We start from the raw sequence: 25,114 nt of genomic DNA, 5'->3' as shown, positions 1-25,114 counted from the left end.
AAGTATGAGTTTCTTCATTACGGTTCTTTTCTTCAGTAACAATCATATGTCACCCTGTAGAAGATGAAACTAATTATTCTCCATTTTGGGACATGTCTGTCCTGGATCAGAAAATACAGTGCCTTTAAGAATTCATCTTTCAGTTCAGTGAACCAGATTGCAGTAACAAGTGGCAGCTACTCTCCTTCCACCTTTTCTAAGATAGCATGGTTTAGGTATATTGTTAAATTTCTGGTTTGGGTAGCTTTTTACAAAAAAGTAAAGCAGGCTGCTGCTGTAATCATTCCTGAATTTGGCTATGTTCTGAGGGCTGAAAAGTGGTCCCCTTGGTTAATAAGCAACTAACTGGGGTTTCTGTTATGGTCTTTGATAGACTGTATTTATTTTACCCTTGAAAATAACAGCATCTGTTTATTATAATTCAGTTGTTTGACTAATTGCTTGGGGTTTTCATTTGAATATTGCCAAGAAATGTTATCATTTTTCTATATGTTCATGGCTTGAGCACTTAGGCCTCCTGCTCTGTGACCTTAATATTAGCTTTAGCATTGAGATGAATGGATATGACAACAAAAAGCATACATTTCTTCAGGAAATAAAGTAGTTGTGCTTTGGCAGATGTGGCTATTTCACTGGTCCCTGGTTTGACTATCAGGAGTAAGAAGGGCTGCACTGCATCTCTAAAGCTTGAAATCATATCAAAAGCATTTGCCTCCAATGAACCCAGTACAGGCAGAAAAACCCAAGACACTTTCCCACATTATCTGCACCTCAGCAATCGCAAATGGAGAGGCAGTTCAGGGATACACTAAGCAGGACACATCTGCATGCTGATGCACTTCCTAACTTGTGTGCTAACAGACACAGCAGTGTTCACATCTGCAGTGGATATACCCTGGTACCACCTTGGCCAGGGAATCCAGAACAAGGCACATGTTTCTGTTGATGGGACCCAGACTGATCACAGCTACAGTTGATAATTTACGTGTCTGTATTCAAAAATCTGTTTTCAGTTTGGAAATTCTCAATGTATGTCCTCATGTCCCCTCAGTGAAACCAGGCAATTTGTCCATTAATTCACTACTCATAGGAATGCTGAGCAGTACTTAACAGGAGACTAAAATTTGAACACTAGAAGACTTGGAACAGTGTTAATTTAGTATCTCCAGCTTCTTTCTGCAAACAATAAATGTTTTTCATTTTGAGACTGTGAGCTGAGCTTTTAGGGAGCATGGAGCTGGTTAGCTGAGAGGTTTGAGGTGTTTTAAAAAGAAGCAATAATTACAGTTACATAATTCAAAGCCAACTGAAACATAAACTGTACTTAAAAAATTAGAAGGCTGTGTAACAAAGCAAAGAAGCAGTAGAATTTTGAGCATAGCATTAAACTTATCATGTCTGAGGCATGATCATAAAAAGAAAAGAACCATTCAGCTTGTTGGGGCAGCTCAGTGGTACACAATGCCATACAAGATCAGTCTTTCATGAAAGGGCAATTTTGAAGGAGTTATTGCTGCCACATTGTGGGTGCCTGGTTGTTTACTTGCAAAAGTTGCTTTTACTGCTGCTTTGAAGTCTCTGCTGCAAAGTGATGTAACTTCTAAAGCATTTTGGAAGAGCTGTTCCTGTGTTTCTTCGAGAATTTTTATGTCAGAAGAGCAGTCAAATTAGTACATGTAACTGGGAAGCAGGTGAAAGCAAACTGGTCTGTCTTTCAGTCAGTTATTTCAATTTTGTTATTCAATGTGATGCCATGAAATGCCACTTGAATAAGATGAGCAGGAGAGTGTCACCTCTAGGATGAGCTCTGTATATATTAATATTAGCCACCTCAGGATGTAAAGCTGTTAATATTAAAAGGAGAGTATGCACGGCAGTGAAAATCACGTTTCTAAGCATTACAGTACTGGATGTTATTCAGGGAATAACATTAAATTATTCAGGGAAAAAGGGCCAGTACCAGTCAGTCTTGATTCAGTAAAGTTACTTAATTATTTGGTTATTTTTGGTGCTAGTGGTGAGATAAATGTGTACATTAAGCAATCTTCTGGATTGGAAAGGAGGCCTAGGAAGTCATAACCTAGTTTGCAGTTACAAACTCGTGCTTTGCGCCAAAGCTGTTGTCTTGAGAGGATGACAGGATGGTTATGACAACCCTGCCTTCTCTATTCACAGGTGTTCCCTTTCCAAAGAACTTCCTTCAGATCTGCAAGAAGATACTCTGCCGGCTTTTTCGGGTGTTTGTTCACGTCTACATCCATCACTTTGACCGAATCATCCTTATGGGGGCTGAGGCCCACGTCAATACCTGTTACAAGCATTTTTATTACTTTGTGACAGAACTTAACCTCATAGACCGCAAAGAACTAGAGCCTTTGGTAAGTGTGGGGCCTGAGGGAAATCTCTAGGAAATTTTCCTCCTTCCTTCATTTAGCCTTTCCCACACTTGTTGCAATGGATATCTTCTGGGAAGAAGGTCCATGATTGAACACAAGCAATTTAAAGGGATGAACTTGTGGCTTTACCCATAGACCCATTTTGTCTGCTGCAGTTTTGTTAGATGCTCAGTAGGCTCAGTAGAAAAATAAAAGTGCAATGTATTTTGTATGGAAAGATACAGCATGGGAAGTACTGCCATTTGAAAAGAGAATTTCATTAGTCTTCTGCTTCTTCCTCTACTATGTATTTTATATATAATTTTATTCTATCTTTTTCATTGGTCACTAACAGCACAGCACCCATTGGAGTTGCTTGAATGCATCTCAAAGGAATAGTGGTTTCTATAAAGGTGAATTGCTTTTCTAGTCTTTAAGTAGGTGTTTGTGAAAGTATTGAGTGTGCTCTGGATCTGAGTGAGACAGATGAGGTGAGATAGAGACTCAGACTATTAGAAGCATAACAAAACCAGACACTCCCTTTTGGACTGAAATAGATCAAAATTAAATTCATTGTTTCCAAAAGTAAGGCTCCAGATTGCTGTTTCTTGCGAATACAGTTGAAATAAAAGTGTAAGAGAAGGAAAAGTGAAGCAAAATTCAGAAAGCAGTTTATGTACACACCCTCACTGTGGGTATTTAGCCAGCCTTAAAGGAATCAGGGTAACATTTCTCCATGGCTCAGCCTTTGGAAGATACTGTGTCATTCAGCTTATTGATGAAGCGCTGGAAGCACGGGGATATTTTTTTGCTGCAGAATCACTGAATGGCTTAAGTTGGCTGGCACCAGTGGATATCATGTAGTCCAAATCCTTGCTCAAGGTGTTATGACCTATAGTGGGCTGCCCAGGCTACTGTGTAGAGTGTAGTTGGTATTAAACACTTCTGAAAGTGTGGCACAGTGGTGGAGGAAGTGGGGCAGTTGCAGTTGTGGTACACGCTTATGCTTGTGTTGATTGAAGGAAAGCTGATAAAGTGAGACAAAGTGGATGGTCTTGTTTTCAGCAGTTCACAAGGCACACTGGAAGACACTGTGTATGGCATGTATTTGCAATGTGTCTATGGTTTCCTTCTAGGTACGAGAACATAATATGCTATCTAAATGTGTCCTAAGGAGGCCCTGCAAAAGAGAACTTCCCTGCCAGACTAGTGATCCTAGGTTAGCTGTGAGTGTTAAATGCTGACAAGCAAGATGTCTCAGAGGTAGGAAGAGAGGAGAGCCTAAGGCTGTTACAAGAACCTTGCTTGCGTAGGAACATAGAGAGCACAAAAATGATTTAATCCTGCATTTGGTGGTTAATAATATTCCTGCACTAAGCAGACAGATAAGAATTGGGGCCAGAGTGACAAAGGAAGTGGCCCAACTCCAGCAGCAAAACAAGCTAGGAACATGCTCTAACTGGTGTGTGCTTTCCTCTTGCATTCCAGCATTCCCTCCCTTCACAAATTTATCATTAGCGTCATCTTATGATGCAGTATTAACTTAGCTGGGATGCAGGGTCTCCCAGAAAAATGTTTCACCTGCACTGGGGAGGTACCATGTCAGCAAACTCACTAAGCTCCCACTGCTTCCTTCTTCCTGTCCTTGACTTGAGTGGATGTTAGCGGTGTGGAAATGCAGAAAAAAACCCCATATGTATTGTTTTCTTCAGCTGGGCAAAGAGAAGGGAAGGAATTGCCTAACAAGAGCAGGAGTTTCTAATAATCTTCAATTTTAATGTGGTAGTTGAGGACAACCTGTGCCTGGCTACATTCTCCATGGCAGGAAATGAGCCCACATTATCTCCCTTAATTAGAAAATGGGCTAAGAGCTGATTAAATAAACACATTGCCACATGCTTTAATAAACAGGAAGGCAACTGATTTATCAACATAACTTCAAGAAGGGACAATAATTGGGGAAGCAGGCAGTAGATAAATAGTAATATTAGCCTGCAGGACTTATGCTCTTTGTTTAAAATAGATTTTATCAGCCTTTTGCAACTCAGTGCGGCAGTTATAAAATCAAATTAAGCAAATGAGCCAAATAGGCTTTCCCCTCCCTTTCCAGAATTGCATAACTTGTCCTTTCTGCAGTCAGAGAGGAGTACAGGTGGTCCTGAGGAAAAAAAAAAAAAAAGTCTAATTGGCTAATTTGGGGGAAAAGGAAAGGCCTTGAAGTGTATCTGCCCTTTTCTACAGCTAACAGGCAGAGAAAGCAGTCTGCACTGTGTGAGCTCTCAGAAGACCTTTTAGGCTCCCACCTCTATGGGGAGGCTATCAGGAAATAAAATAAGGTTTTAATTTTAAGATGTGGCATCTGCTTTGTGGTAGCTCCCTGATTTTCCATTGGCAGTAGTTCACCTTAATTCACTTCTGAGCCTCTTCCCATGGCCAAAATGTCTATAGGAGCGGTGTCTCTGACCTCCACCTCACCCTTTGTAGGTCATTGCTTGTATAGGGTGCTTTAAACACTTCACTTAAATGTACTTTTCAGTGAGAATCTTAATGCAGCAGCCTCAGCATAAGAACTTACTGTTCAAACAGCAGCCCAGCTATGGCAAGTAATGCTGTACTTCATAGTAAGTATTACTTAAGAAATATGCCAGAGTACTTTATAAACACATCATGTGCAAAACAGTCTTGGCTCAGGGAATATTACTTAATTTATTGCCAGTTAATGAACCTTTTGATTACAGATCTCGATATTGAGGAAAAAAAAAAAAAAGACAATTAAACAAAACACTTGAGGAAGAAACAGCTTTTATCTCCAGGCTCTAATTCAGTAAAAAAACTTTTCTTACCCTCTCTCAATTTACCTTGGCTTTGCTACATTGCACTTGGCTATTCCTAATTGCTTTGGTGATATGAGGGACAATGCAGGAAACTGAGGATGTGTGTACTGCTCTTTGCTTCTTATTTATTTTCCTTCCTTCCAGCATGGATATACCATGGAACACAGTCCCTCTGTGGTGTGCCTGCTCTGGTGTGGGTTGCCCATGACTCACAATCCCTTCAGGAGTGTGCCTGCTCTGGCACAGCACATTTCCATCCAAGAGCACATCTCCAACCACATCCCCAACAATGCCACCAGTCACAGACTTTCTCCTTTCAGCAGCTGCTATTTTCTTAAGTACCTGTGAGCAGAGGCACCAAATGCTTCTCTGACTGAAGTTTAGGCACATGGTGGGTTATTTGCAGTGATTTCAGGAGCAGCTGAAAGTAGCTGTGACTGGCACGGGGCAGTTCGTGCTAAAAGACAGCAGAATACAGCTGTCTGGTTTGTTCATTCTGCAGAATTCTTTTATTTTTATGAAATCCTGCGAAACCTTTGCTCTTTTTTTCAGAAGTCACTTTTATAAACATTTTGTTTATGAGAGCAGAGAATAATAATTACATTTGAATGTGAAGACAAATAGCGAAGGTTATTATTTACATGTACTGTTCTGATTACTGTAAAATGCTGATTTTTTTTTTTTTTTTTAGATACAGAGTAGAGCCATGGTAGCAAGTGGATAGTATTGGGGCTGAAAGTGGTAGCAGTCAGTGGAGCTGAGTGCATAGAAGTGATAAAGCTGTTAATTGCTTCCATGAGGATGAAGTTCATGTGCAGAATAAGCAAAGACACTACGGTTTTCTTGCCTTATTCTCCTTTACTCTCAGTGTAAAAGTTTCTGTTGGCTTTATAGCATAATGGGCTTCTGATAACATTTTCACCCAATATTTGAAGCTGCTTAAAAGTAACCATCTGAATGGGTGGAGTGCCCCATCTCTATGGAAAACTGTCTTTCTCAATGCAATGCCTAGTGCCAAATTTACTTGCTGAAGATTTAACATGTGCCTTGGCGAAAACTGTACCCAACAGTTACATGTGCCAATAGATGCAGAACTAATGTTCAATGTGTGCGTATATGAAGTTAACTGTCAGAGCTCATTTACCTGTGTGTGTGTACATCTGTCCTCAGTGGCTCTCTTTACACAGAATCACACAGAATCACACAGAATCACCAGGTTGGAAAGGACCCATTGGATCATCAAGGCCAACCATTCCTAACACTCCCTAAACCATGTCCCTAAGCACTTCATCCACCCTTTCCTTAAACACCTCCAGGGAAGGCGACTCGACCACCTTCCTGGGCAGCCTGTTCCAGTGCCCAATGACTCTTTCTGTGAAGAATTTTTTTCTGATATCCAACCTGAACCTCCCCTGGCAGAGCTTCAGGCTATTCCCTCTTGTCCTGTCCCCTGTCACTTGGGAGAAGAGGCCAGCTACCTCCTCTCCACAACCTCCTTTCAGGTAGTTGTAGAGAGTAATAAGGTCTCCCCTCAGCCTCCTCTTCTCCAGGCTAAACAACCCCAGCTCTCTCAGCCGCTCCTCGTAAGACTTGTTCTCCAGCCCCTTCACCAGCTTCGTTGCTCTTCTCCGGACACACTCCAGAGCTTCAACATCCTTCTTGTGGTGAGGGGTCCAGAACTGAACATAGTATTCGAGGTGCGGTCTCATCAGTGCCGAGTACAGAGGGAGAATAACCACCCTGGACCTGCTGGTGACCCCATTTCTGATACAAGCCAAGATGCCATTGGCATTATTGGCCACCTGGGCACACTGCTGGCTCATGTTCAGTCGGCTGTCAACCAGCACCCCCAGGTCCTTCTCTTCTGTGCAGCTCTCCAGCCACTCTTCCCCCAGTCTGTAGCACTGCATAGGGTTGTTGTGCCCCAAGTGCAGGACCCAGCATTTGGCCTTGTTAAACCTCATGCCATTGGTCTCGGCCCAGCGGTCCAGCCTGTTCAGATCCCTTTGCAGAGCCTCCCTACCCTCCAGCAGATCGACACTTCCTCCCAGCTTAGTGTCATCTGCAAACTTGCTGAGGGTGCACTCAATGCCTTCATCCAGGTCATTGATAAAGACATTGAACAGAGCTGGACCCAGTACTGAGCCCTGAGGAACTCCACTTGTAACTGGCCTCCAGCTGGAGTTAACTCCATTTACCACCACTCTCTGGGCCCGGCCATCCAACCAGTTTTCAACCCAGGAGAGTGTGCGCCTGTCCAGGCCAGAGGCTGACAGTTACTGAAGCAGAATACTGTGAGAAACTGTGTCAAAGGCTTTACTGAAGTCCAAGAAGACTACACCCACAGCCTCTCCCCCATCCAGTAGTCGAGTAATTTTGTCATAGAAGGTGATCAGGTTAGTTTGGCAAGATCTGCCCTTTGTAAACCCATGTTGACTGGGCCTGATCACCCGGTTCTCTTGCATGTGCTTCATGATAGCACTCAAGATTACCCGTTCCATGACTTTCCCTGGCACTGAGGTCAGACTGACAGGCCTTTAGTTCCCTGGATCCTCTCTGCAACCCTTCTTGTAGACGGGCACAACATTAGCCAGCCTCCAGTCTAGTGGAACTTCCCCAGTCAGCCAGGACCGCTGGAAGATGATGGAAAGGGGTTTGGAAAGGACATCCGCCAGTTCCTTCAATACTCTTGGGTGGATCCCATCCGGCCCCATAGACTTGTGGGAGTCTAGCTGGGCAAGCAAGTCTCTAACCGCCTCCTCTTGGATCACGGGAGCCTCATTCTGCTCCTCTAACTCTTGGGTTTGTAAACAGAAGGAACAACTTTCTTTGCTATTAAAGACTGAGGCGAAGAAGGCATTAAGTACCTCAGCCTTGTCCTTATCCCCTGTCACTGTTGTTCCTTCTGCATCCAGAGGGACTGGATATTCTCCCTCGTCCTCCTTTTCCTGTTAATGTATTTGTAGAAAGACTTTTTGTTGTCTTTCACAGACTTAGCCAATTTGATTTCTAGTTGGGCCTTGGCCCTCCTGATTTTTTCCCTGCACGATCTCACTTCCTCCCTGTAGTCCACCCAAGATTCCTGTCCTTTTCTCCAAAGCACATAGAGCTTCTTCTTATTATTGACACATCTTGAGATCTCCCTGCTCCACCAAGCTGGCTTTTCCCCCCGCCGGCCCCTTTTCCGGAACACAGGGATGGTTTGCTCCTGAGCTGCTAGGATTTCATTTTTCAAGAGCGCCCAACCCTCATGGGCTCCCTTGCCCTGAAGGACTGTTTCCCATGGGACTTTGCTAACCAACCTTCTGAACAGGCCAAAGTCTGCCCTCTGGAAGTTTAATGTGATAGTTTTGCTAGTCCCCTTCTTTATCCCACCTAGAACTGAAAACCCTATCATCTCATGATCGCTTAGTCCCAGGCGTCGTCCCAGGCGTGTAATGTAGGCATACAGCTATTCTAACACTGTTCAAAATTCAGGTACTTGTGTGTTCATAAGTACAATTCACAATATGAAATTATGTAATAATTTTGTTTTCCTGCAAGGCTGTTGCTTACAGTCACTTTAAATCCTTTTACTCATCACAAAGTGGTAGAATGACTTGGTACTTGTTCAGGTATTATCCAAAATTAGATAAATACTCATTGAGCCAACTTTAAAGTAGGTATAATTTTCTTTCTTTCTGCACCCCCCTTGGTTCTTTGCTTTAGTAAAAGAGTCCCCATTCAGGCAAGGCTTATCACTGCTGCCAACTAGCCAGCAGTATTTTTTTTTCTTGTTAAAAAAAGAAAGAAAAAATTAAAAGAGAAGAAACCAAGCATTCATTGCCTCCAGTCCAGTTTTTCTACTTCAACAAGATATGGTGGTAGTATCCAACAGGATTGCTTTTACGTTGTACAAATGATGAGGATTTCTACACAAATAGTTGAACTTTAGGACTTCACATTGCTGAAAAATAGGATTCTCGACTCTGATGCTCAAAGAAAGCAAAGTCATAAGATGCACTGCAGTGCCAGAGTTTCTAAATCAATAATTTCTGGCATGCATGTGTTTAATGACTCTTTTTATCACATCAGCTGCTTTGCTTGCACTGAACCCAAGTACACACTGCTGAGAACAGGAGGGCAGAAGGTCTTGCCTACTGATATTTTTCTGTGTGCCATTGACTCCTCAGAGGGTTTGGAGTGGTTCTTTTTGGTGCTCTGGATTAAATGCTCTGCCCTCTGCTACTTTGACACAATTATCTGTCTTTTGTGGGTAGCTAAGTGCAGGTGTCTGTTGCTGTTGAGGATTACACCAAGTAAGTCCTGTTTTAAAGTTTAGCTAATGAATGTAAATTGTAGCCTGTTGAGTAAAAAGGGCTTCTACAAAATAAACCACATTTCACAGTTTGCAATAAACAACACCACATGTGTACTTCAAAGAGATTATTAATACAAGGCAAAAAAGAATTATAATTAACAGTCCAGAATAAAGTGAGAACAGGAATCTTTCAAAGAAGCCTATTCCTCCAAATGTCTTCAGTATTGAAAAACGTTAAGAGTAGAAATAAACCACAAAATAGCATCCATCTGACATTTTTTCCCCTTTCTTTTTCTTTTTTTTTTTTTACAATGAATTCCTATGAGATTACTATTATAGAAAAGACATGACATGCAAAAAAAAAAAAAAATCTTTTCCATAATTATTTAATTCATTTTGAGCTTCTGAAGAGTTGGTGTGACTCCCCCCTAGTCAGGCTGTTGCTCTGTGCTAGCTGAGTATGCGTGGGAAGTAGCTGGCTTTGTTACAGCATCAAGGATTTAAAACAGGCGATTTAGAAAAAGGCGATTGTGGTTGCAAAACCACAAAAAATGTCAGGGGCATTCCAGGTTAGGTGTGATATGAAAAAAGAATTTGAAACTATTTGCTTTATAATGGATACATAAGCTTTCTTCTGCTCTACTCATGTAAGCTTCCTGCATGTGGCCTTGCTTCTGAGCTGAAGCAGAGCCAAAACTGCACCGTAGTAACTACAACGTGATACTTTACTCAGCCTGTTCTAGTAACTTGTTAGCAATATGAATCAGAGTTATACTGGAAGTAAAAGCAGGAAATGGCAAAACTGTTAAAAGGCTTTTACATCTATAATTTATATAAGTCCATTTACACTAATTCTTACACCAATTAGCAAAGAGTCCAGGCTGGTTGCAGTTTGTGTGGAAGGCACATGAACAGCAGTGGAGACTGGAAAAAGCTTTTTCATCAACATCGTGAAAGGTTTTGTGGGTACTCCTCCACCATGTTTCCCGTAATGCTTTTGGAAATGCTTTTGTCCTAACTGCATTTGCATCTCAAATAGTTCTTTTTACTATTGAGAGAACTACTGCTGTTCATCCTCTTCCACAAAATATCATCTTCCCATTTTAGATATATCCTCTGCTTCCCTGAGTACGATAGATCAGTTGCCCTTGTGTCATGGTTTAAGCCTAGCTGGCAACTAAGTGCCATGCAGCCACTTCCTCTACCTTCTCCCCAGCACAAACCCTGCCCACCTCTGCATGCACTGTGTCTCTGGCAGGATAAGGAGGAGAATTGGGAAAAATTTAGTATTAGACAGGTACGGTTGGAGCTGACTATCTCTAAAGTCTTTTCCAGCTTAATGATTCTATGCAAAAATAAAACTCCTGGGTTGAGATAAAGACAGTTTAAATAGGGAAGCAAATTAAGAGAAAGAAGTAGTGGTAGTAATAAGAATAATTGTAATGATGATGATGATAATAATAATAGAATATACAGAATGAGTAATGCACAGTGCTCACCATCTGCAAAGCTATGCTCAGCCTGTCCCCAGGCAGCAATCAAAGCACTCCAGCAAGTGCCCCCCGGTTTATATAGTGAGCATGATGTCACATGGTCTAGAATATCCTTTTGGCTGCGTCCTCTCCCAGTGTCTTGTGTACCTCCCTACTGGTGTCAGCTTAGAGACAAACACATAACCATTCCAGGAAGGTTATATGTGGTGCTTTATTTCGAGGCCCCGGGAACCAGGGGTATGCACACCCAAATCAGGTTCCAAGATGATCATGGCGCGTGCGCAATTTAACCCTTAAGTGTTTCACAAGCTGATGTATATTCAACAGATTACATCATTTCTTCATGCATATGTATTTGAGGATTGTCTCATCATTTGTGTGGACACCAGCATTTCCTTATCTTCACTTGACTACCCTTGGTATGCTTCTGGCCTTCACAAATGTAGGCTGTGTTCAGATAAGGTTGTTAGTAAAAGCGTAGGCTCTGCTCGGATAAGGTTGTTAGTACATTCTTTCTAAGTACTCCCTAACACCGTACATGTGAAGGTTATATGTGGTTTGTGAGAAAACCGTCACTGTCTGCAGAGACAGACACAAAGTCTGCACATACTTAACTATAAAGATCAACAAAATTAAATGCGAAACACAATATATATCAAATGCTAAATACGATATACATAACCTATAATTTTAATCTTACTTTAATTCAGCCCTAATTCTTCAGCTAAATTAACGTTTTCCAACACTGGCAGAGCACAGGAAGCTGAAAAGTTATTGACTTAGTATAAGCACTACTAGGCAACAACTAAAGCATCACTGTGTTATCAACACACTTTTCATACTAAATCCAAAACACTATACAAGCCACTAAGAAGAAAATTAACTCTATCCCAGCAGAAACCAGAACACCTTGCAAGATGGAAACAAGGAGGCAATCCACTGATCAAGTGTTATCAGTCTTCACAAATAAAAGACTACTTAAAAAAAAAAAGCTATAGCAGCAAAATTTGAGATTTTCTAGAACTCAGAATAACTTGAAATTTTGGATAACTGTTCAAAAGTTATCTATAATTTCATTTCGGTAATACTTAATGGCTGAATCCAGTATTCTGACCTGCATCAGAAGGCAATTGCAAAAACATTATTAATGACAAGTTTCATGAAAGCTATTCTACCTGACTAAAAATATGTATTTTTGTAATTTGAACAGTAATTGCTGAGTGATTGTATTAGTTTTATTGAGTGTTGGATTGGACTGTTATTCTTTCTATGCCCACATGAATCAGAAAACTGAGAAGCATCAAGTCCAGTTTTTCTAATTGCAGAAAGAAAAAACCTGGTGCCGCATGAACTTGGCAGTTTTGCTAAAATAAAGGGAAAGATGTATTTATTGTCCCATTTAAATACAACTATTAGTGTATAGAATTATTTATGTAAAATACTTACTATATGTAAGAAGCTTGTAGTTCATAGCAGAAAACTAGCATGTCTCCTGATAATTTTTCTGCAAAATTTTATGCTAGATATCATGCTACTTTTTTGTTTATTCAATCTGCATGACCTCGGTGCCAAAAGCAGCACATTTATTAGGGTGAGATACACTAAAACATACTACAGAAGGACCTCTATTTTACTGCTACAGAAAACAAAAGTGCAGAAGGTGAAAGTACCTCCTTGGAGTATGATGCCTTTAAGCAAGTTGGTTATCCAAATGCATGTTCTGTGTATCTGCCTGGATCTAACCCTACTGACAGGTGCATTTCGCAGTGTTATTTCCTTATCCTGTTCTCACTTGCAGTTAGTTGATAAAGTGCCTTTGTCATCAGTGGTAAGGGATTGCATTTGCAGACATATTATCTGTGTTCCGAAAACATCATCATACAAATTCAGGAGTAATTAACTAGGATTATTATCAGGCCATCCTTAGCTTCAAAATAACTACTCCAAAGCCAAACAGATTGTAGGACAGATCAATTTAGTTCTGTGCATCATTGTAATTGAGACTCGCTCAAGTGGAAGACATCGTAAAACTAACAGAGAACATACCCAAATGATCAATATGCCCACTGGATACCAGTTACCAGCCTGCCATTTTTTCTGTCAGTATACAGAGACAGGGGCAACTAAAGAAGTAGAGGAAATTTTTTTAGTAACTTTGGAGAAAACAGTTTCTAAATGAAGATTCAAGGCATGGCTCTAACTCAAATGCTAGGAAAAAAAGTTTTGCAAATGAGTTAAATATTACAAATCTGGCTTCAGCCTTCCTATCCTGGTCAGTTAGCTATCTGAATATAGATTAGTTGTGCAGCGAAGAATCTTGGATCATGTGATCTGTGCTGTTCTATAGTAAACAGCCAGTTTTGTGACCAGGATAAAAAGAGCTTTGTCCACATGATGATTATTTGTCAGTTGTTGAAATCTTTGTGAAGAAAACAATTTTAAAAAGTCACAGAAGTCATAGCCACTTGTGCTTTGAAGAACAGTATGTGAACTGTTCTTTTAAACCTTTAATTTCATCTATGTATTTTGTGGTTCTTATCTGAACAGTGAAAAGACTGTGAACTTGCTCCATGGGTACATCACTGAGCCTCTCTGCACATCTATAATATTCCCCTTCTGTGTGGGTTGCGCTTTGGTCTTTGAGAGTAGAGAGGGGAAAGGTATGTCCTGGTGATGTTTGTGTCTGCTCCAGCAGGGCCTTCTAATCATGAGCTACATGTCAGAAGGGTTGTTTCTGTATTGTCTTTCTACGCAACATTCTGTATTTATTCATAGGATCATTACACAGGTATTAAGTTCCTTAACCTGCCACCCAGCCATGGCTGGACACTGTGGGTATGACCCTTCCTCTCATTCTTACCAACATTTTGGGTGAAGCTAACTTTTCTCTTGCCAGATTTGTAATTATATCATAAGAATATGGTTAAGACTGGACAATGCCTTATTTTTAGGTTGCAGTGCTCAGGCGTGAGTACTTGACAGGCTACATGTGAAAGGTTGTTTTCTCTAAGTCAGTAAGCTGGGACTAGTGAATTGGGCACAGAGTCCATTGCTGGGATCTCCTTGCTGTGGGCTACTTTATTAGATCTTCCAAGCTGTTGGATACCTTTGGGCAGGGTATCCTTGATCATCAGGAGGTGGTAGAATTTTTCTAACCACTACTCTGCTGAGACTCTTGTATCTACGTTAAACCCTGACCATGTTTAAAACAGCTGCCAAAGGGCTAAAACAAACTGTTGCCCTCTCATACTTAGCCTTGTCAACTGGCAGCCAGAGGAGGGAGAATGGTATGCCCTGGCTGCAGTTTGGGGAACTGGAAGTGGGTAGGACACAGACACCGAACAAGGATACAAATCTTTAAAGCAGCCCTGGGTTTAGTGAAGGTGATTATTGCATTTATTATTTTTTTCTGATGTTCTTACAGAATACAATTATTTATACTATTTCCTTAAGTGATTTCACCCACTTGCTCATCAGCTTTTCCACAATACAGACTGCAGACCCCTTGCTTCCATTAAAAACTGGTACAAAGGTGATGTCTGGGGGGTTTATGCCTTATGTGTTGCCAATTCCGTGTTTAACACACACAAGCATAGAAACACCATTTTCTTAGAAGAACATGATTCTTTATAGGGGAAATAATTTTTCTTGTGACCCATTCAAATTCAGTCAGCATGTCCAGAGAAAAGTGATGAAACTGGTGAAGGGGCTGGAACACAAAACTTATAAGGAGCAACTGAGGGAACTCAGGTTGTTTAATATTGAGAAGAGGAGGCTGAGGGGAGACCTTGTTGCTCTCTACAACTATCTGAAAGGAGGTTGCGGAGAGGTGGATATCAGTCTCTTCTCCCAAGTGACAGGTGACAGGACAAGAGGGAATGGTGTCAAGCTGCATCAGGGCAGGTTCGGACTGGACATTAGGAAAAATTTCTTCACAGAAAGGGTTATCAAGCACTGGAACAGGCTGCCCAGGGAGATGGTTAAGTCACCATCCCTGGAGTTGTTTAGAAAGCAGGTGAATGAGGTGCTTGGGGACAGGATTTAGTAGTAGACAGGTACAGTTGGAGTTGATGATCTCTAAGGTCTTTTCCAAACTAATGATTCTATGTTTCTATCTACCCATAGGCAGGTTTGTCCCATTAAATATTTCTTCAGCTACTCATGCATGCTGTAAGCTGTCAGATATTTTCCGTTCCTTTCCTGCTTTATTTAAAGGTGAACTTAGGAGCAGCAATTAAAATAGATAAGTAGAGATTTATATGCTGAATGTTTCTCATGTGTACGTTATGGCAGTAGAGAGTGGAGAGGACCAGACATCCATCAGAGATAAAGATTGATTACCCTTTTAAGAATGTTTGTTGCTTTTTTCCCATCTTCTGGGAAATCATGTTGGTGCTCCCTGAAGGGGAGTACCCTTTGAGGGGGACTTCTTTGCTGAGTAAGATGGAGTGAGACTGTGTGCTGAGTTCCCTAGTGGCCATCAGGATCAGTGAGAGATTTTCCAGCAGGCTCTGCAAAGAGTGGATTATTAGTTTTTGGAAAGTAAGTATTTCAGAGGACGCATTTGGCAAAGTAGCAGTGGTTTGCTCTATAGAAAGCTCAGTGGTAGGTTCTGCAGCAAACAGCACGCTTCCTGCTGCCACCCAGCCATGGCTGGACACTGTGGGTATGACCCTTCCTCTCATTCTTACCAACAGTTTGAGTGAAGCTAACTTTTCTCTTGACAGCTTTGTAATTATATCAGACTATTTGAGAAACTATTTCCTGTCTGTTTTTCTTCCTTATCATAAATTCCTGTAGGAAACAACTAGAAGCATGTCATTCTCACAAAGCATGTATAAATTCACTATTACAATGATTTTTTTTTGTTTGTTTGTTTAAACAGAACTTCTAGTTCATTGTCATTGGCCAAAATCAATAAAAGCTTATGCACATATGTGCAGGACTGCGGTGGGACCATATGTCTGTGCTTCTGTGTTCCTCATTTACTGATCACAATGTAGGTCAATACAGAAAAAGTTTCTGTGCGTCAGAGATTATGATATTTTGTAGATTTTAACATTTTTTTTGGCTTTGCAACTTTGGTGAGCATTTCCAAAACCAAAGCCAAGCAGGTGTTGGAACAGAAGGCCAAGTAGAAGTAAGGAGAAAACTCCAGAGCTATTTCCAGCAACATTCTCCCTACAGGGTGGGGGGAATAGAAGGAGGACAGTAAATGTAAGGGACAGTGAATATAACTGTATAACCAAACAAAAATCTAGAAATGAAGGGAGGAAAATTTGTGTACTATAAAAGATAAATTGTGCCTTGACAGAAAGTGTAGTGATGAAATGGTAGGTTCATACTAAAGCATTTCAGAAACTCATACAACTGTTTTAGAGCCCTCTACATCTTATGCGCAGATTATTTAGGCTCCTATTCTTTCCTTTGCCTGCAAACATTTATCAATGTCTAAAGCCCTGCCTCTGATGGTATTTTTTTCCTTAAAACAAGAATGCAAATGCATTTTTCATGTTGAATTTGTTATAATGTCTTGTTATTCTATTCAAAGGCAGCTTGCCTCCCACTGCTCCTGAAGGAGGGCTGCCAAGTTTAGAATGAACCATATACTGTCCACATTGTCCTCTTTACTGCTTTTCTAGCACAGTAAGATTCTACCCTATGACTGCAAATCGCTGTTCAGCAGCAGGTGCAGAAAGAAATGATGGTGATTTACCTCACAGCTGTGGTTATTGGTAGTAAAATATGGATAAGCATATGTGTAAATTTAAGGATCTGCAAAGATTAAAACTGCCTCAGGAAGCATTAGTACCTAACTAATCTTCTGTTAAGGGAAATAAAAGAATAATTTAAAATCTAGGAAGAAAACACAGACTTTGGAAATGAGTAATCCCTTCCTGAGTGTGTTTTAGCTTCTTTCTACTTGCGGCAGATGTTGCTGAGGAAGGTGCTGAATAGTGTCTGCAGTGGGTATTCCTCCTCAGCCGATAGCAAAAGCCTGGCACCTCAAGCCTGGCACTGCCCCACAGAGGCAGCTTGGAGTACAGACTGATGGGCAGCAGCCAGGGCAGTGCCTGGCACCCTTGGCTGGGAAAAACAGTTCTGGAAACAGTGTCAGGTCCTATCAGCACAACTTCTGCATGGTGTCAAGCCACATCAGGGCTTGTGGCCCCTGTCTTCCGTGGGAAGAACTTCTTGAGGGCTTCGGATCAAACTGAGTGTTGCTGCAATTTTGCCAGCTTCTAGAGGCCTACTTTGGTTGGAGCTAGTTATCATGGTGCTGATGTAGCAGTATATTATATGCTGCTCTTCAGCGTTTCCTAGCATATTTGCTTTTTCTAGTCTCCTAAAGAAAGAAGAGGAAGAGGTGTTTAGTATCTGCTTAGGTATAAAACAGCAGAAAGCTGTCCAACACTGTGCTAAATTACATTAATTTCTGCATTTGGTGTTTGTTGCTCTGAAGGAATAAGCCCAATTGCAACCGTTTAAAAGAAAAAATAAAACACCCATCCCCCAAAACCTCACAAAACATTCAAGAAGAGAAAGGAACAGACTTTTCCATGAATATTCACCTTGGTCACATTTAGCAGATCAGATGAGAAGAGACTACTAGTTCAGATTACTCTATCTATTATGTGGAGATCACATATTACTGTATGAATTACCATTGTCATTATAACAACTGCAAATGGCAATAATATTCCATTCTATACGTGTGACAGCAAAATAACAAGTGATGCAAGAATCTACAAGAAATGGAAACTTATTAAATTCCGGAGAGACGAAAAAGTCCTACAGCTCTCCATAGGACTCTAGGTTGAGAAGTGATCTGTTAAGCAGAGAGTAAGATACAGTTACAAGACTGTCAGGAAGCCTTTTGCGTGAGGTATTAATGATCCTATAAATTATAATAAATTATTTAAGCAGCTGAGAAGATTTTCAGGAAATTCTGATAACTAAATAGATTTTATAAGGGAGATGCTGTACAGTCTGAAGGCACTATGAAAGAGGACCTAAAAGGACAAGCTGCACAACTGTAGTCACCCTTAGATGTGGCAGGCCTTCAGCCTTGACAGGAAACGGCACACAGTTTTGCCATGTATGTGGATGGCTGTTGGACAGATCAAATTAAATTATATATGGAACACAAAACCTGCTTCCTAATGGAGTCTGTGAATGCTCCAAGGCGCCATCCTAGAGACAAAGGCTACAACTCTAGTGAGTCTGAAATAATTGTGTCCACGTGTAGGCAGAAAGAACTAGGCAAAGAATGTATCTCCATGTTTCCTGTTGGGTGCAGGTCCAATGACAACAATGGGAATCCTTTTTTTTTAAATGACGCTAAAAGGTTTCCTGCTTTTGCAGGTGATTTATTTCTTTTTTGTGGCATGCAGTACCATTTACCTGACATGGCTAGGGAATTAGTAGGGTATTAAAGCTGTCAAAAATGACAAAACGCCGCATGCTAATGGCACTTATGTTCGTTTTCCTTGAAAGTGATGGAGAGGAGAAGAACCACAGTGGCATATAAAACTATATGAATTTGTAGAGATGCAGAAATGTTAAATGAGAAGAGGTGTGTGCATACTTTACTAGAAATGCCATTCACTTTTTAATGTCCCCTTTTTGTTTTACAGAAAGAGATGACAACCAGGATGTGTCACTAAAAAACTACCCACTGAAGAAAAGCAAAGTCCAATTTGCTTCTTACAGCAGAGTTCAAGAACGTGACAGCCCTCATGGACTGAGCCTGCTTGTTAACCCATGAAAGCAGGGAAGCTGGGAACCACAGTTACTTTCACAAATGCTTCCCACCACTGTCAGTGTTCTTAACCCTCTATATGCTGCTAGGAACCTCATCTGAATGACACAGTTTATTGAGAAAAAGAAGAATCAGCTTCATGTTCTTACTAGCTCCTCCATTAGGGATAAGGACTTCTTCAGCCACAACAATGACAGACTGTGCTCCTGCTGCTAAAGCTTTACTGAAATTCAGGTCCCCTGGCTAACCTCCAGATTAGGGGTTTCTTTTAATGAAACTGTGTTGTGAGCTGCATTGTTGTTTTCCTTTTCTTTTGTTTCTTGATATGTGTTTTGTTTCCCGAGTGTGGCAGAATACTAAGATAGCCTGGAATCACAGAAGACTTTTAGCCTTTAATGCCCCCCACCCCCTCACCAGGCCACCTAAGGCTTGTCCACTGTTCCCAAATGCCAGTGGGCCTTGTCTTTACAGGAACACAGCCATGTCCTTCAGGTGATCAGGCAGTTTGTGCTTCATTGTGACTCATAATTGGGTGACAATGGGACAGTTTCTGATCACAATTACATACTAGATATAGCTCTGTGTGGAAGTCTTTTCTCTGAATTCATACTTTGACTGACAGTAAATCTGCTTGGTATTTCTACGTTACATAAACAAGAACCTATAGCCAGAATTTTCCTGGAGTATGGTATGAAGTGCACCAATCTGTTGTGTAATTTGATAGTCTCCTGTCCTCTTATCACCTTAAGATGTCATCTTTTCAGGAAACAAGAGATTTAGTTCTAGTATCTGGGAGGGAGATACAGTAAAAATAAGTAGTATAAAGGTTAGAGCAGGAGGGACTAAGTGAACGTCTGTTGCATCTAAACAAGTGTCTGGTAGCGTGGCTTACTTTCCACACTGAACTACACAATTTTTTTTCCCAGTAGTCAGTCCAACTTGAAATGCATGGACAGCCTTGAAGGATCCATTGCATTAAACTAAGTCTTCAGTGCCAAATATGCCCTGATAAGAGACTTTCTTCTACAAAAAAACATTAAAGCAATACTTAACAGAGAGTTCACAAGAGACATATAGCCGAATAAATGGGAATCAAGTGGAACACACCTATATATTCTGTGCCTTCTAATCAATTTTGCACATTTATGATATTGTGAAAGATTGCTCCTTCCTGAGTAAGTGCTGAACCCTGCTGCTGCCTTCTCCTCAAGTGCATTGGGTATGTTTCTGTCTTCTGAGACAGTGTCAGAAGCAAATCTCACAGAGTATCCAGTGACTGGAACATTTAAAACAGAAGGGTAGCAGACACTAAAGAATGATAGCAAACCTTTTGTAGCTCATATTGTGGTACATTGATTTGCTTGCCTGCTTGCTTAAAATAGGGTTTGTCAATGTTAGTGATCATGTCCTTGCTGGGTCAAAGGGGTTTTGTCTGTGAACATTCATTGTAGCTAGGGTGCAGGCTTTTCTGGGTCTTTAGAATTATGCAAGCAGCATTATCCTATGCTTTCAAGGGGATGGACTGAACTGTTCCTACCTCCTTTGGTAGTCTTTGAATCAGGTTCATTCTTTGGGGATTGAAATGCACACACAGATAATTCCTGTCCTGCTGGCACTTTTGTAGGATATAACTAGCTTGTGGAATTTATTGCAACAGCTACTGATAAGCTTATTTGCCTCATTTTAAAGAAGATGAGAACTGTTGTATCTTTGGAAGAAGGTACATGGTATAAATGGATGACAACTGTCTGGAATTACAACATCAGTTGTATACAAATTTTCTTGTACTCATCCATATTGCCCCGGCTGTTACACTGTTAGAAATGGAGCTGTAGCCCATAGGATACTCTTGAATTTCACTGTGGTCAGTTGCCATCTAATGTCCTAATGGGTTGGCAGGACCACAGTACAATATGTTAAAGATTTACATGAAGATTCAAATCAAAGTCATTACAGAAATTTAAAAATATGATATTTTATACATGAAATAATTTATTCTTCATTTTATTACACTACTTACCATGTACTGTTTAGATCTATTCACTGTAGCTCAGCCTGAAGGTAAAGCAGAATTTGTTCCCAGTTACTTTGAATTATTTTTTAATAAACTTTCTGTGTAGGCATTACTTTTGTGAATGCAAAACTTACATGTTGGAGTATTTTCCTTTTTCTAAAACTGTTTTTCATGAACTCTTGTGTTTCCTTTTCTAGTACAGCACACTGTATGAGGAAAAGGAGGGAAATGCAGAGCTACACCTTAGAGGATTTGTATTTGACCTGACCAAAATTCCTGTAATGGGGAAAAGCACATTGCAATCCAGGAGCTGAACCAGTCACAGGGGACTGCAAAATGTACTTGGTTTTGTTGCTTAATCTGCTGGGAAGAACATGAAGTTTGCTCGGTGGTGAAATAAACTTCCTCCAAGTGGCATGGTTTTGCCTTTGGCTGAACGTCTTTCAACAAGTACCCTTTCTTCCACTGCAGCCACAGCCTGGCCATCTCATGCCACTGGCCGTTTCTCCTTTTCCTGTGTCTGGTGTCTGATATTCCAATAAGAATAGTGTCTCAGTAGTTTCTTCAGGGCCACATCTGGACAGAATTGTGCTTTGGTTGTTAATTGCACATTTATGTGCAGATTTATGTGATTCCTTGGGACATGTAATGAGAATGGAGTTTAAACATGAATGTATGCAGAGGCACCCATTTTACCTAAGAAAAACTTTCTACCTGATCTTAATTATGTATGTTTGTAATCATTCCAGCATTCCACATGTATTGGGGACTTTGGGGAGAAATATGGGATTGTTCTTTGTGTTTGTTGGGTTTAGGGTTTTTTTTTTAGTCACCTTTGTAGTCTCAATGAGGTCCTGTTTTTTTTTGCCTGAAAAACAGTTTGGTTTAGTCTGGTACTTAAGAGATGCTGTTGGTGTTAAGCTTCAAGGCACTGTAAGAGGGATGACTACAGCTGGCTGAGACTACAGGGAGCTCTACTTCAAAGTGTGAAAGGTTCCTGTGATTCCAAAATTGCCTTCAGTGGTTAAAAACTTACTATCTTGTGTTGATTGTGTCTGTCATAGAGGATTTTGGAATGAACTTCTTGTTTGTGTGAACATAGTGTAGTGTCACCATAGTGACAAATGTTATATGAAACAAATCTTAATGTAACCTCCCTTAGGTTATATGAAAGGTGGAGGGTTTTTTTTCCTCATAACACAGCAGTGAAATCGATGATTTCCATCAGATTTGAGAGAAGTTAAATACTTATGAAAACTTCAGATTTTTCAAGAAACTCAACCTCTAAGCAGCAAAACTTTTACTAGGCAAGATGTCCAATTCTCCTGACCAATGGATTCATCAAGAATGAGGCTGGGAGAGATGAGGAAACATTTAACATGTAGCTCTATAGAGACCTACAGACAACTTACTCAAGAAATGCAGAAACCTAAGGGGTAAGCGTTGTCCTAGTGATTATATGCAAGAAAATTCCTGAGGCTTTGCGGAAAGAACACAGAGAATGGTACTTTAGGTTGAATGAATTGCACATTTGGAGCTGTCTCCAAAAAAAACCTCATTCTTTCCATTTGCTTTTTACCTTTTCTGCCTGATCTTCAAGTTTCACACATTTTCTGGGAGAGCAATCTGGGAAGAGGATGCCTGACTTTCAGTCTTCTCTTTGCTTCCCCAAAGACTCACCTCACTCTGTGCCTCCAGAAAGGTTACCTCTCACCTGCACCCTCCAAGGAGAGACCAACAAGGGTTGGGTTTGCACTTATCTCTCAGAAGAGCAGAAGCAGAAAACAAGAGGTACCTGCAAGCAATGCAAAACAGGATGCACTACGTATAAAATAGGAACATGCTTGCTGTTGTATAACATGCATTAAGTGCTTTAGAAAGGGGATAACACTGGTAGACCCAGTATAGACAAGTAGTCGATGTTTAGACATTTTTTCCTATCTGTTGGAAGAAATTAAAGATATTTTTAATAAATATGGAGACTGTTCCAAGGGCAAAGCAATCCAAATCAGTAATAAGAGCCAGGTAGTGGTATTGATTGAAATCTAAAGTGATCAAATTTCATTTTCATGTATTTCATGCTAAATAGAAAGGTGATGTTTTTCAACATTTAACCAAATAATTTTGAGCTATTAAGGTATTCATTTCATTTCTGTTTTAATAAATGTTCCTGTTTTAAAGACAGATATAATATAATTAAGAGTTGTAACAATATACTTCTGGAGGAAAAAAATAAATTCGTTGTCCAGTCTAATACCTGCGTTTGTGTATATGTATGTGTGCACATATGTATATATGCGTGTGTGCGTTTGAGTGGGGATGTAGAAGTATCAATGCGTTCATATGCACACTGCGTGCTCTTCCCTACAGAACACATTTTGTCATTTTGGTAATTATTAAGGGGAAGTTATCTTTCTAAGAAATAAGTGGTTGATTCCTTTTCCTCCTCCATGCATCAATGCTGTTTGGTATGTTCATTTTTTTTAATGATGTCAGATGTGTCTTAGGCTTTTCTAGGTCTGTTTGTTATTCAACTGTATAGAAAGAGAGACCAACACTAATTGTTGTAGTTGTCAAAAGAAAAGGAAAGATCACTTTTCAAATCAATCCTATTGGACAAATGATGCAATCCAACTATGAATAAAAACATAACCTTGCAGGGGTATTGTTAAGTTGTTTGGGAGCTAACTCTTCAGCAAGAATAATGCATGTGGTTTTCATACTGTGGGGCAGAATTTCCTCGCAGGCTTGTAGGACTTAGAGGTGAGTGAGATCCTTCACTGCCAATGCACCAGCTTCCTCACAGCCCTCTTGGCACAGACACGACACCAGGAAAAAACAAGAAAATGTCATGCCAGTGAACAATGACCAACCTCTCATCAACACCACGCTGGCCACACAAGTAGTATTTCTTTAGCTAAGCTGGCCTAATGGTTCTTAGGCCTGTCAGTTCTTCGAGCTTGACCTTCTCATGGGTTCCATCAAGTTCTGATGGAACACTCCAAGAAAGGAAGGATATGTAAGCAGCACCAAGCCATTTCAAGGCAAAGTTTCATCTCCCAGAAACAGAACCGAAGAGCCTTGGTTAGAATTTGTCTGCCACAGAATGAAATGGAGCTCTAGTAGGATGACATAAACTAACAGCTCCAGCATATGGACTTCAAGCTCATTGGACTCTCCTCTTTGTACTTTGGCCTGTTTCATAAAACGTATATAACCATATATGCGCATACACACTATTAGATATAAAGCTACTGTATACTGAATATGAGTCAGTTACAGAGCTAGAAAGAAGCAGGAGCATAGAGTTTAAAGAATGGCTACCAGCTATATAGAGACAGCCCTCGGGAGAAGAAAGGCTGCACTTCAGATATCTCTTTTTGTAGGTGGGAAGGAGTTGAAGATGACAGATGCTGGAAGTAACAGAGTAACTGGAAAACAGCTGCAGAGCGAGGAAGCTGAGGAGTTTGACAGAGTGAAAGACGCCCAGTGGCGAGGATTAGCAGGAAGGTTTTCTGGGTAGCTTGTGTGTATGAATACACCAGAAGGGTGTGCCAGCATTCAGAGGGCCTTCAACAGGTTGCAGGAAAATGCAAACAGAAATCCCATGAGGTTTAACAAAGGGAAGTTCAAAGTCCTGTACCTGGGGAGGAACAGCCCCAGTCATCAGAATAGGCTGGGTGTTCTCCACTTAGTAATCAACTGAACAGGGCAGGACCTGGGGTCCTGGTGGATACCAAGCTGACCATGACCCAACAATCTGTTCTCATGGAAAATAAGGATAAGATCTCCCTGTGCTGCACTGGAAGGAGTGTTACCAGCAGGTCAAGGTTTGATCCTGGCCTGTGCTCAGCCCTGGTGCAACAAATTTGGAGTGCTGTGTCCAGCCCTGGGGTCACCAGTACAAAAGGCAGGGATGACTGGACCAAGTACAGAAAAGAGAAGTGAGGACGATGAATAGACTGGAGCATCTCTCCCACAAGCAAAGGCTGGAAGGGATGGGACTGTTTAGCCTGGAGAAGGCCCATGGGCACATTATCCACATGTAGAAAGGTTTAATGAAATAAGTGAAGAAGACAGTCAGACTTTCCACAGTGGCATTCAATGAGAGACAAACTGAATTACAGAAAAATCATATTAAATTGTGCCATCACAATAACCATATTAGTATTATGCCTAAATAATCTGCCTACTTGTTTGCTTAATTTTTAAGTAGCTATGGCATGATCAAGCTTGAGGAGAGCAATAGTGCATAGATGTGAACATAGAATAGTTGACAAACTCTTTCAGGATAAAATCATCAAAATCCTAATCATCTAATACATAGCATTTATCC

General features: G+C 40.7%; 1 protein-coding gene across 4 annotated transcripts in view; it reads left to right on the top strand.

Annotated features, from left to right (window-relative positions):
- The window catches only part of MOB3B (MOB kinase activator 3B), an 88,747-nt gene extending 65,405 nt beyond the window's left edge, over positions 1-23,342 (top strand). For all 4 annotated transcript variants that reach the window (XM_054055255.1, XM_054055256.1, XM_054055254.1 and 1 more), the window contains 2 exons: positions 2,176-2,378; positions 18,640-23,342. In XM_054055255.1, coding sequence (XP_053911230.1) covers positions 2,176-2,378; positions 18,640-18,669 — 233 coding nt within the window. In that variant the 3' untranslated portion in view covers positions 18,670-23,342. The remainder of the gene's footprint in view (positions 1-2,175; positions 2,379-18,639) is intronic.
- The last annotated feature ends 1,772 nt before the right edge of the window (positions 23,343-25,114 follow it).

The sequence above is a fragment of the Cuculus canorus genome, chromosome Z, assembly GCF_017976375.1.
Source record: "Cuculus canorus isolate bCucCan1 chromosome Z, bCucCan1.pri, whole genome shotgun sequence".
Classification (NCBI taxonomy): Eukaryota; Metazoa; Chordata; class Aves; order Cuculiformes; family Cuculidae; genus Cuculus; species Cuculus canorus.
The sequence above is the reverse complement of the archived record's forward strand: the minus strand, read 5'-3'. Positions and strand labels throughout refer to the sequence as shown.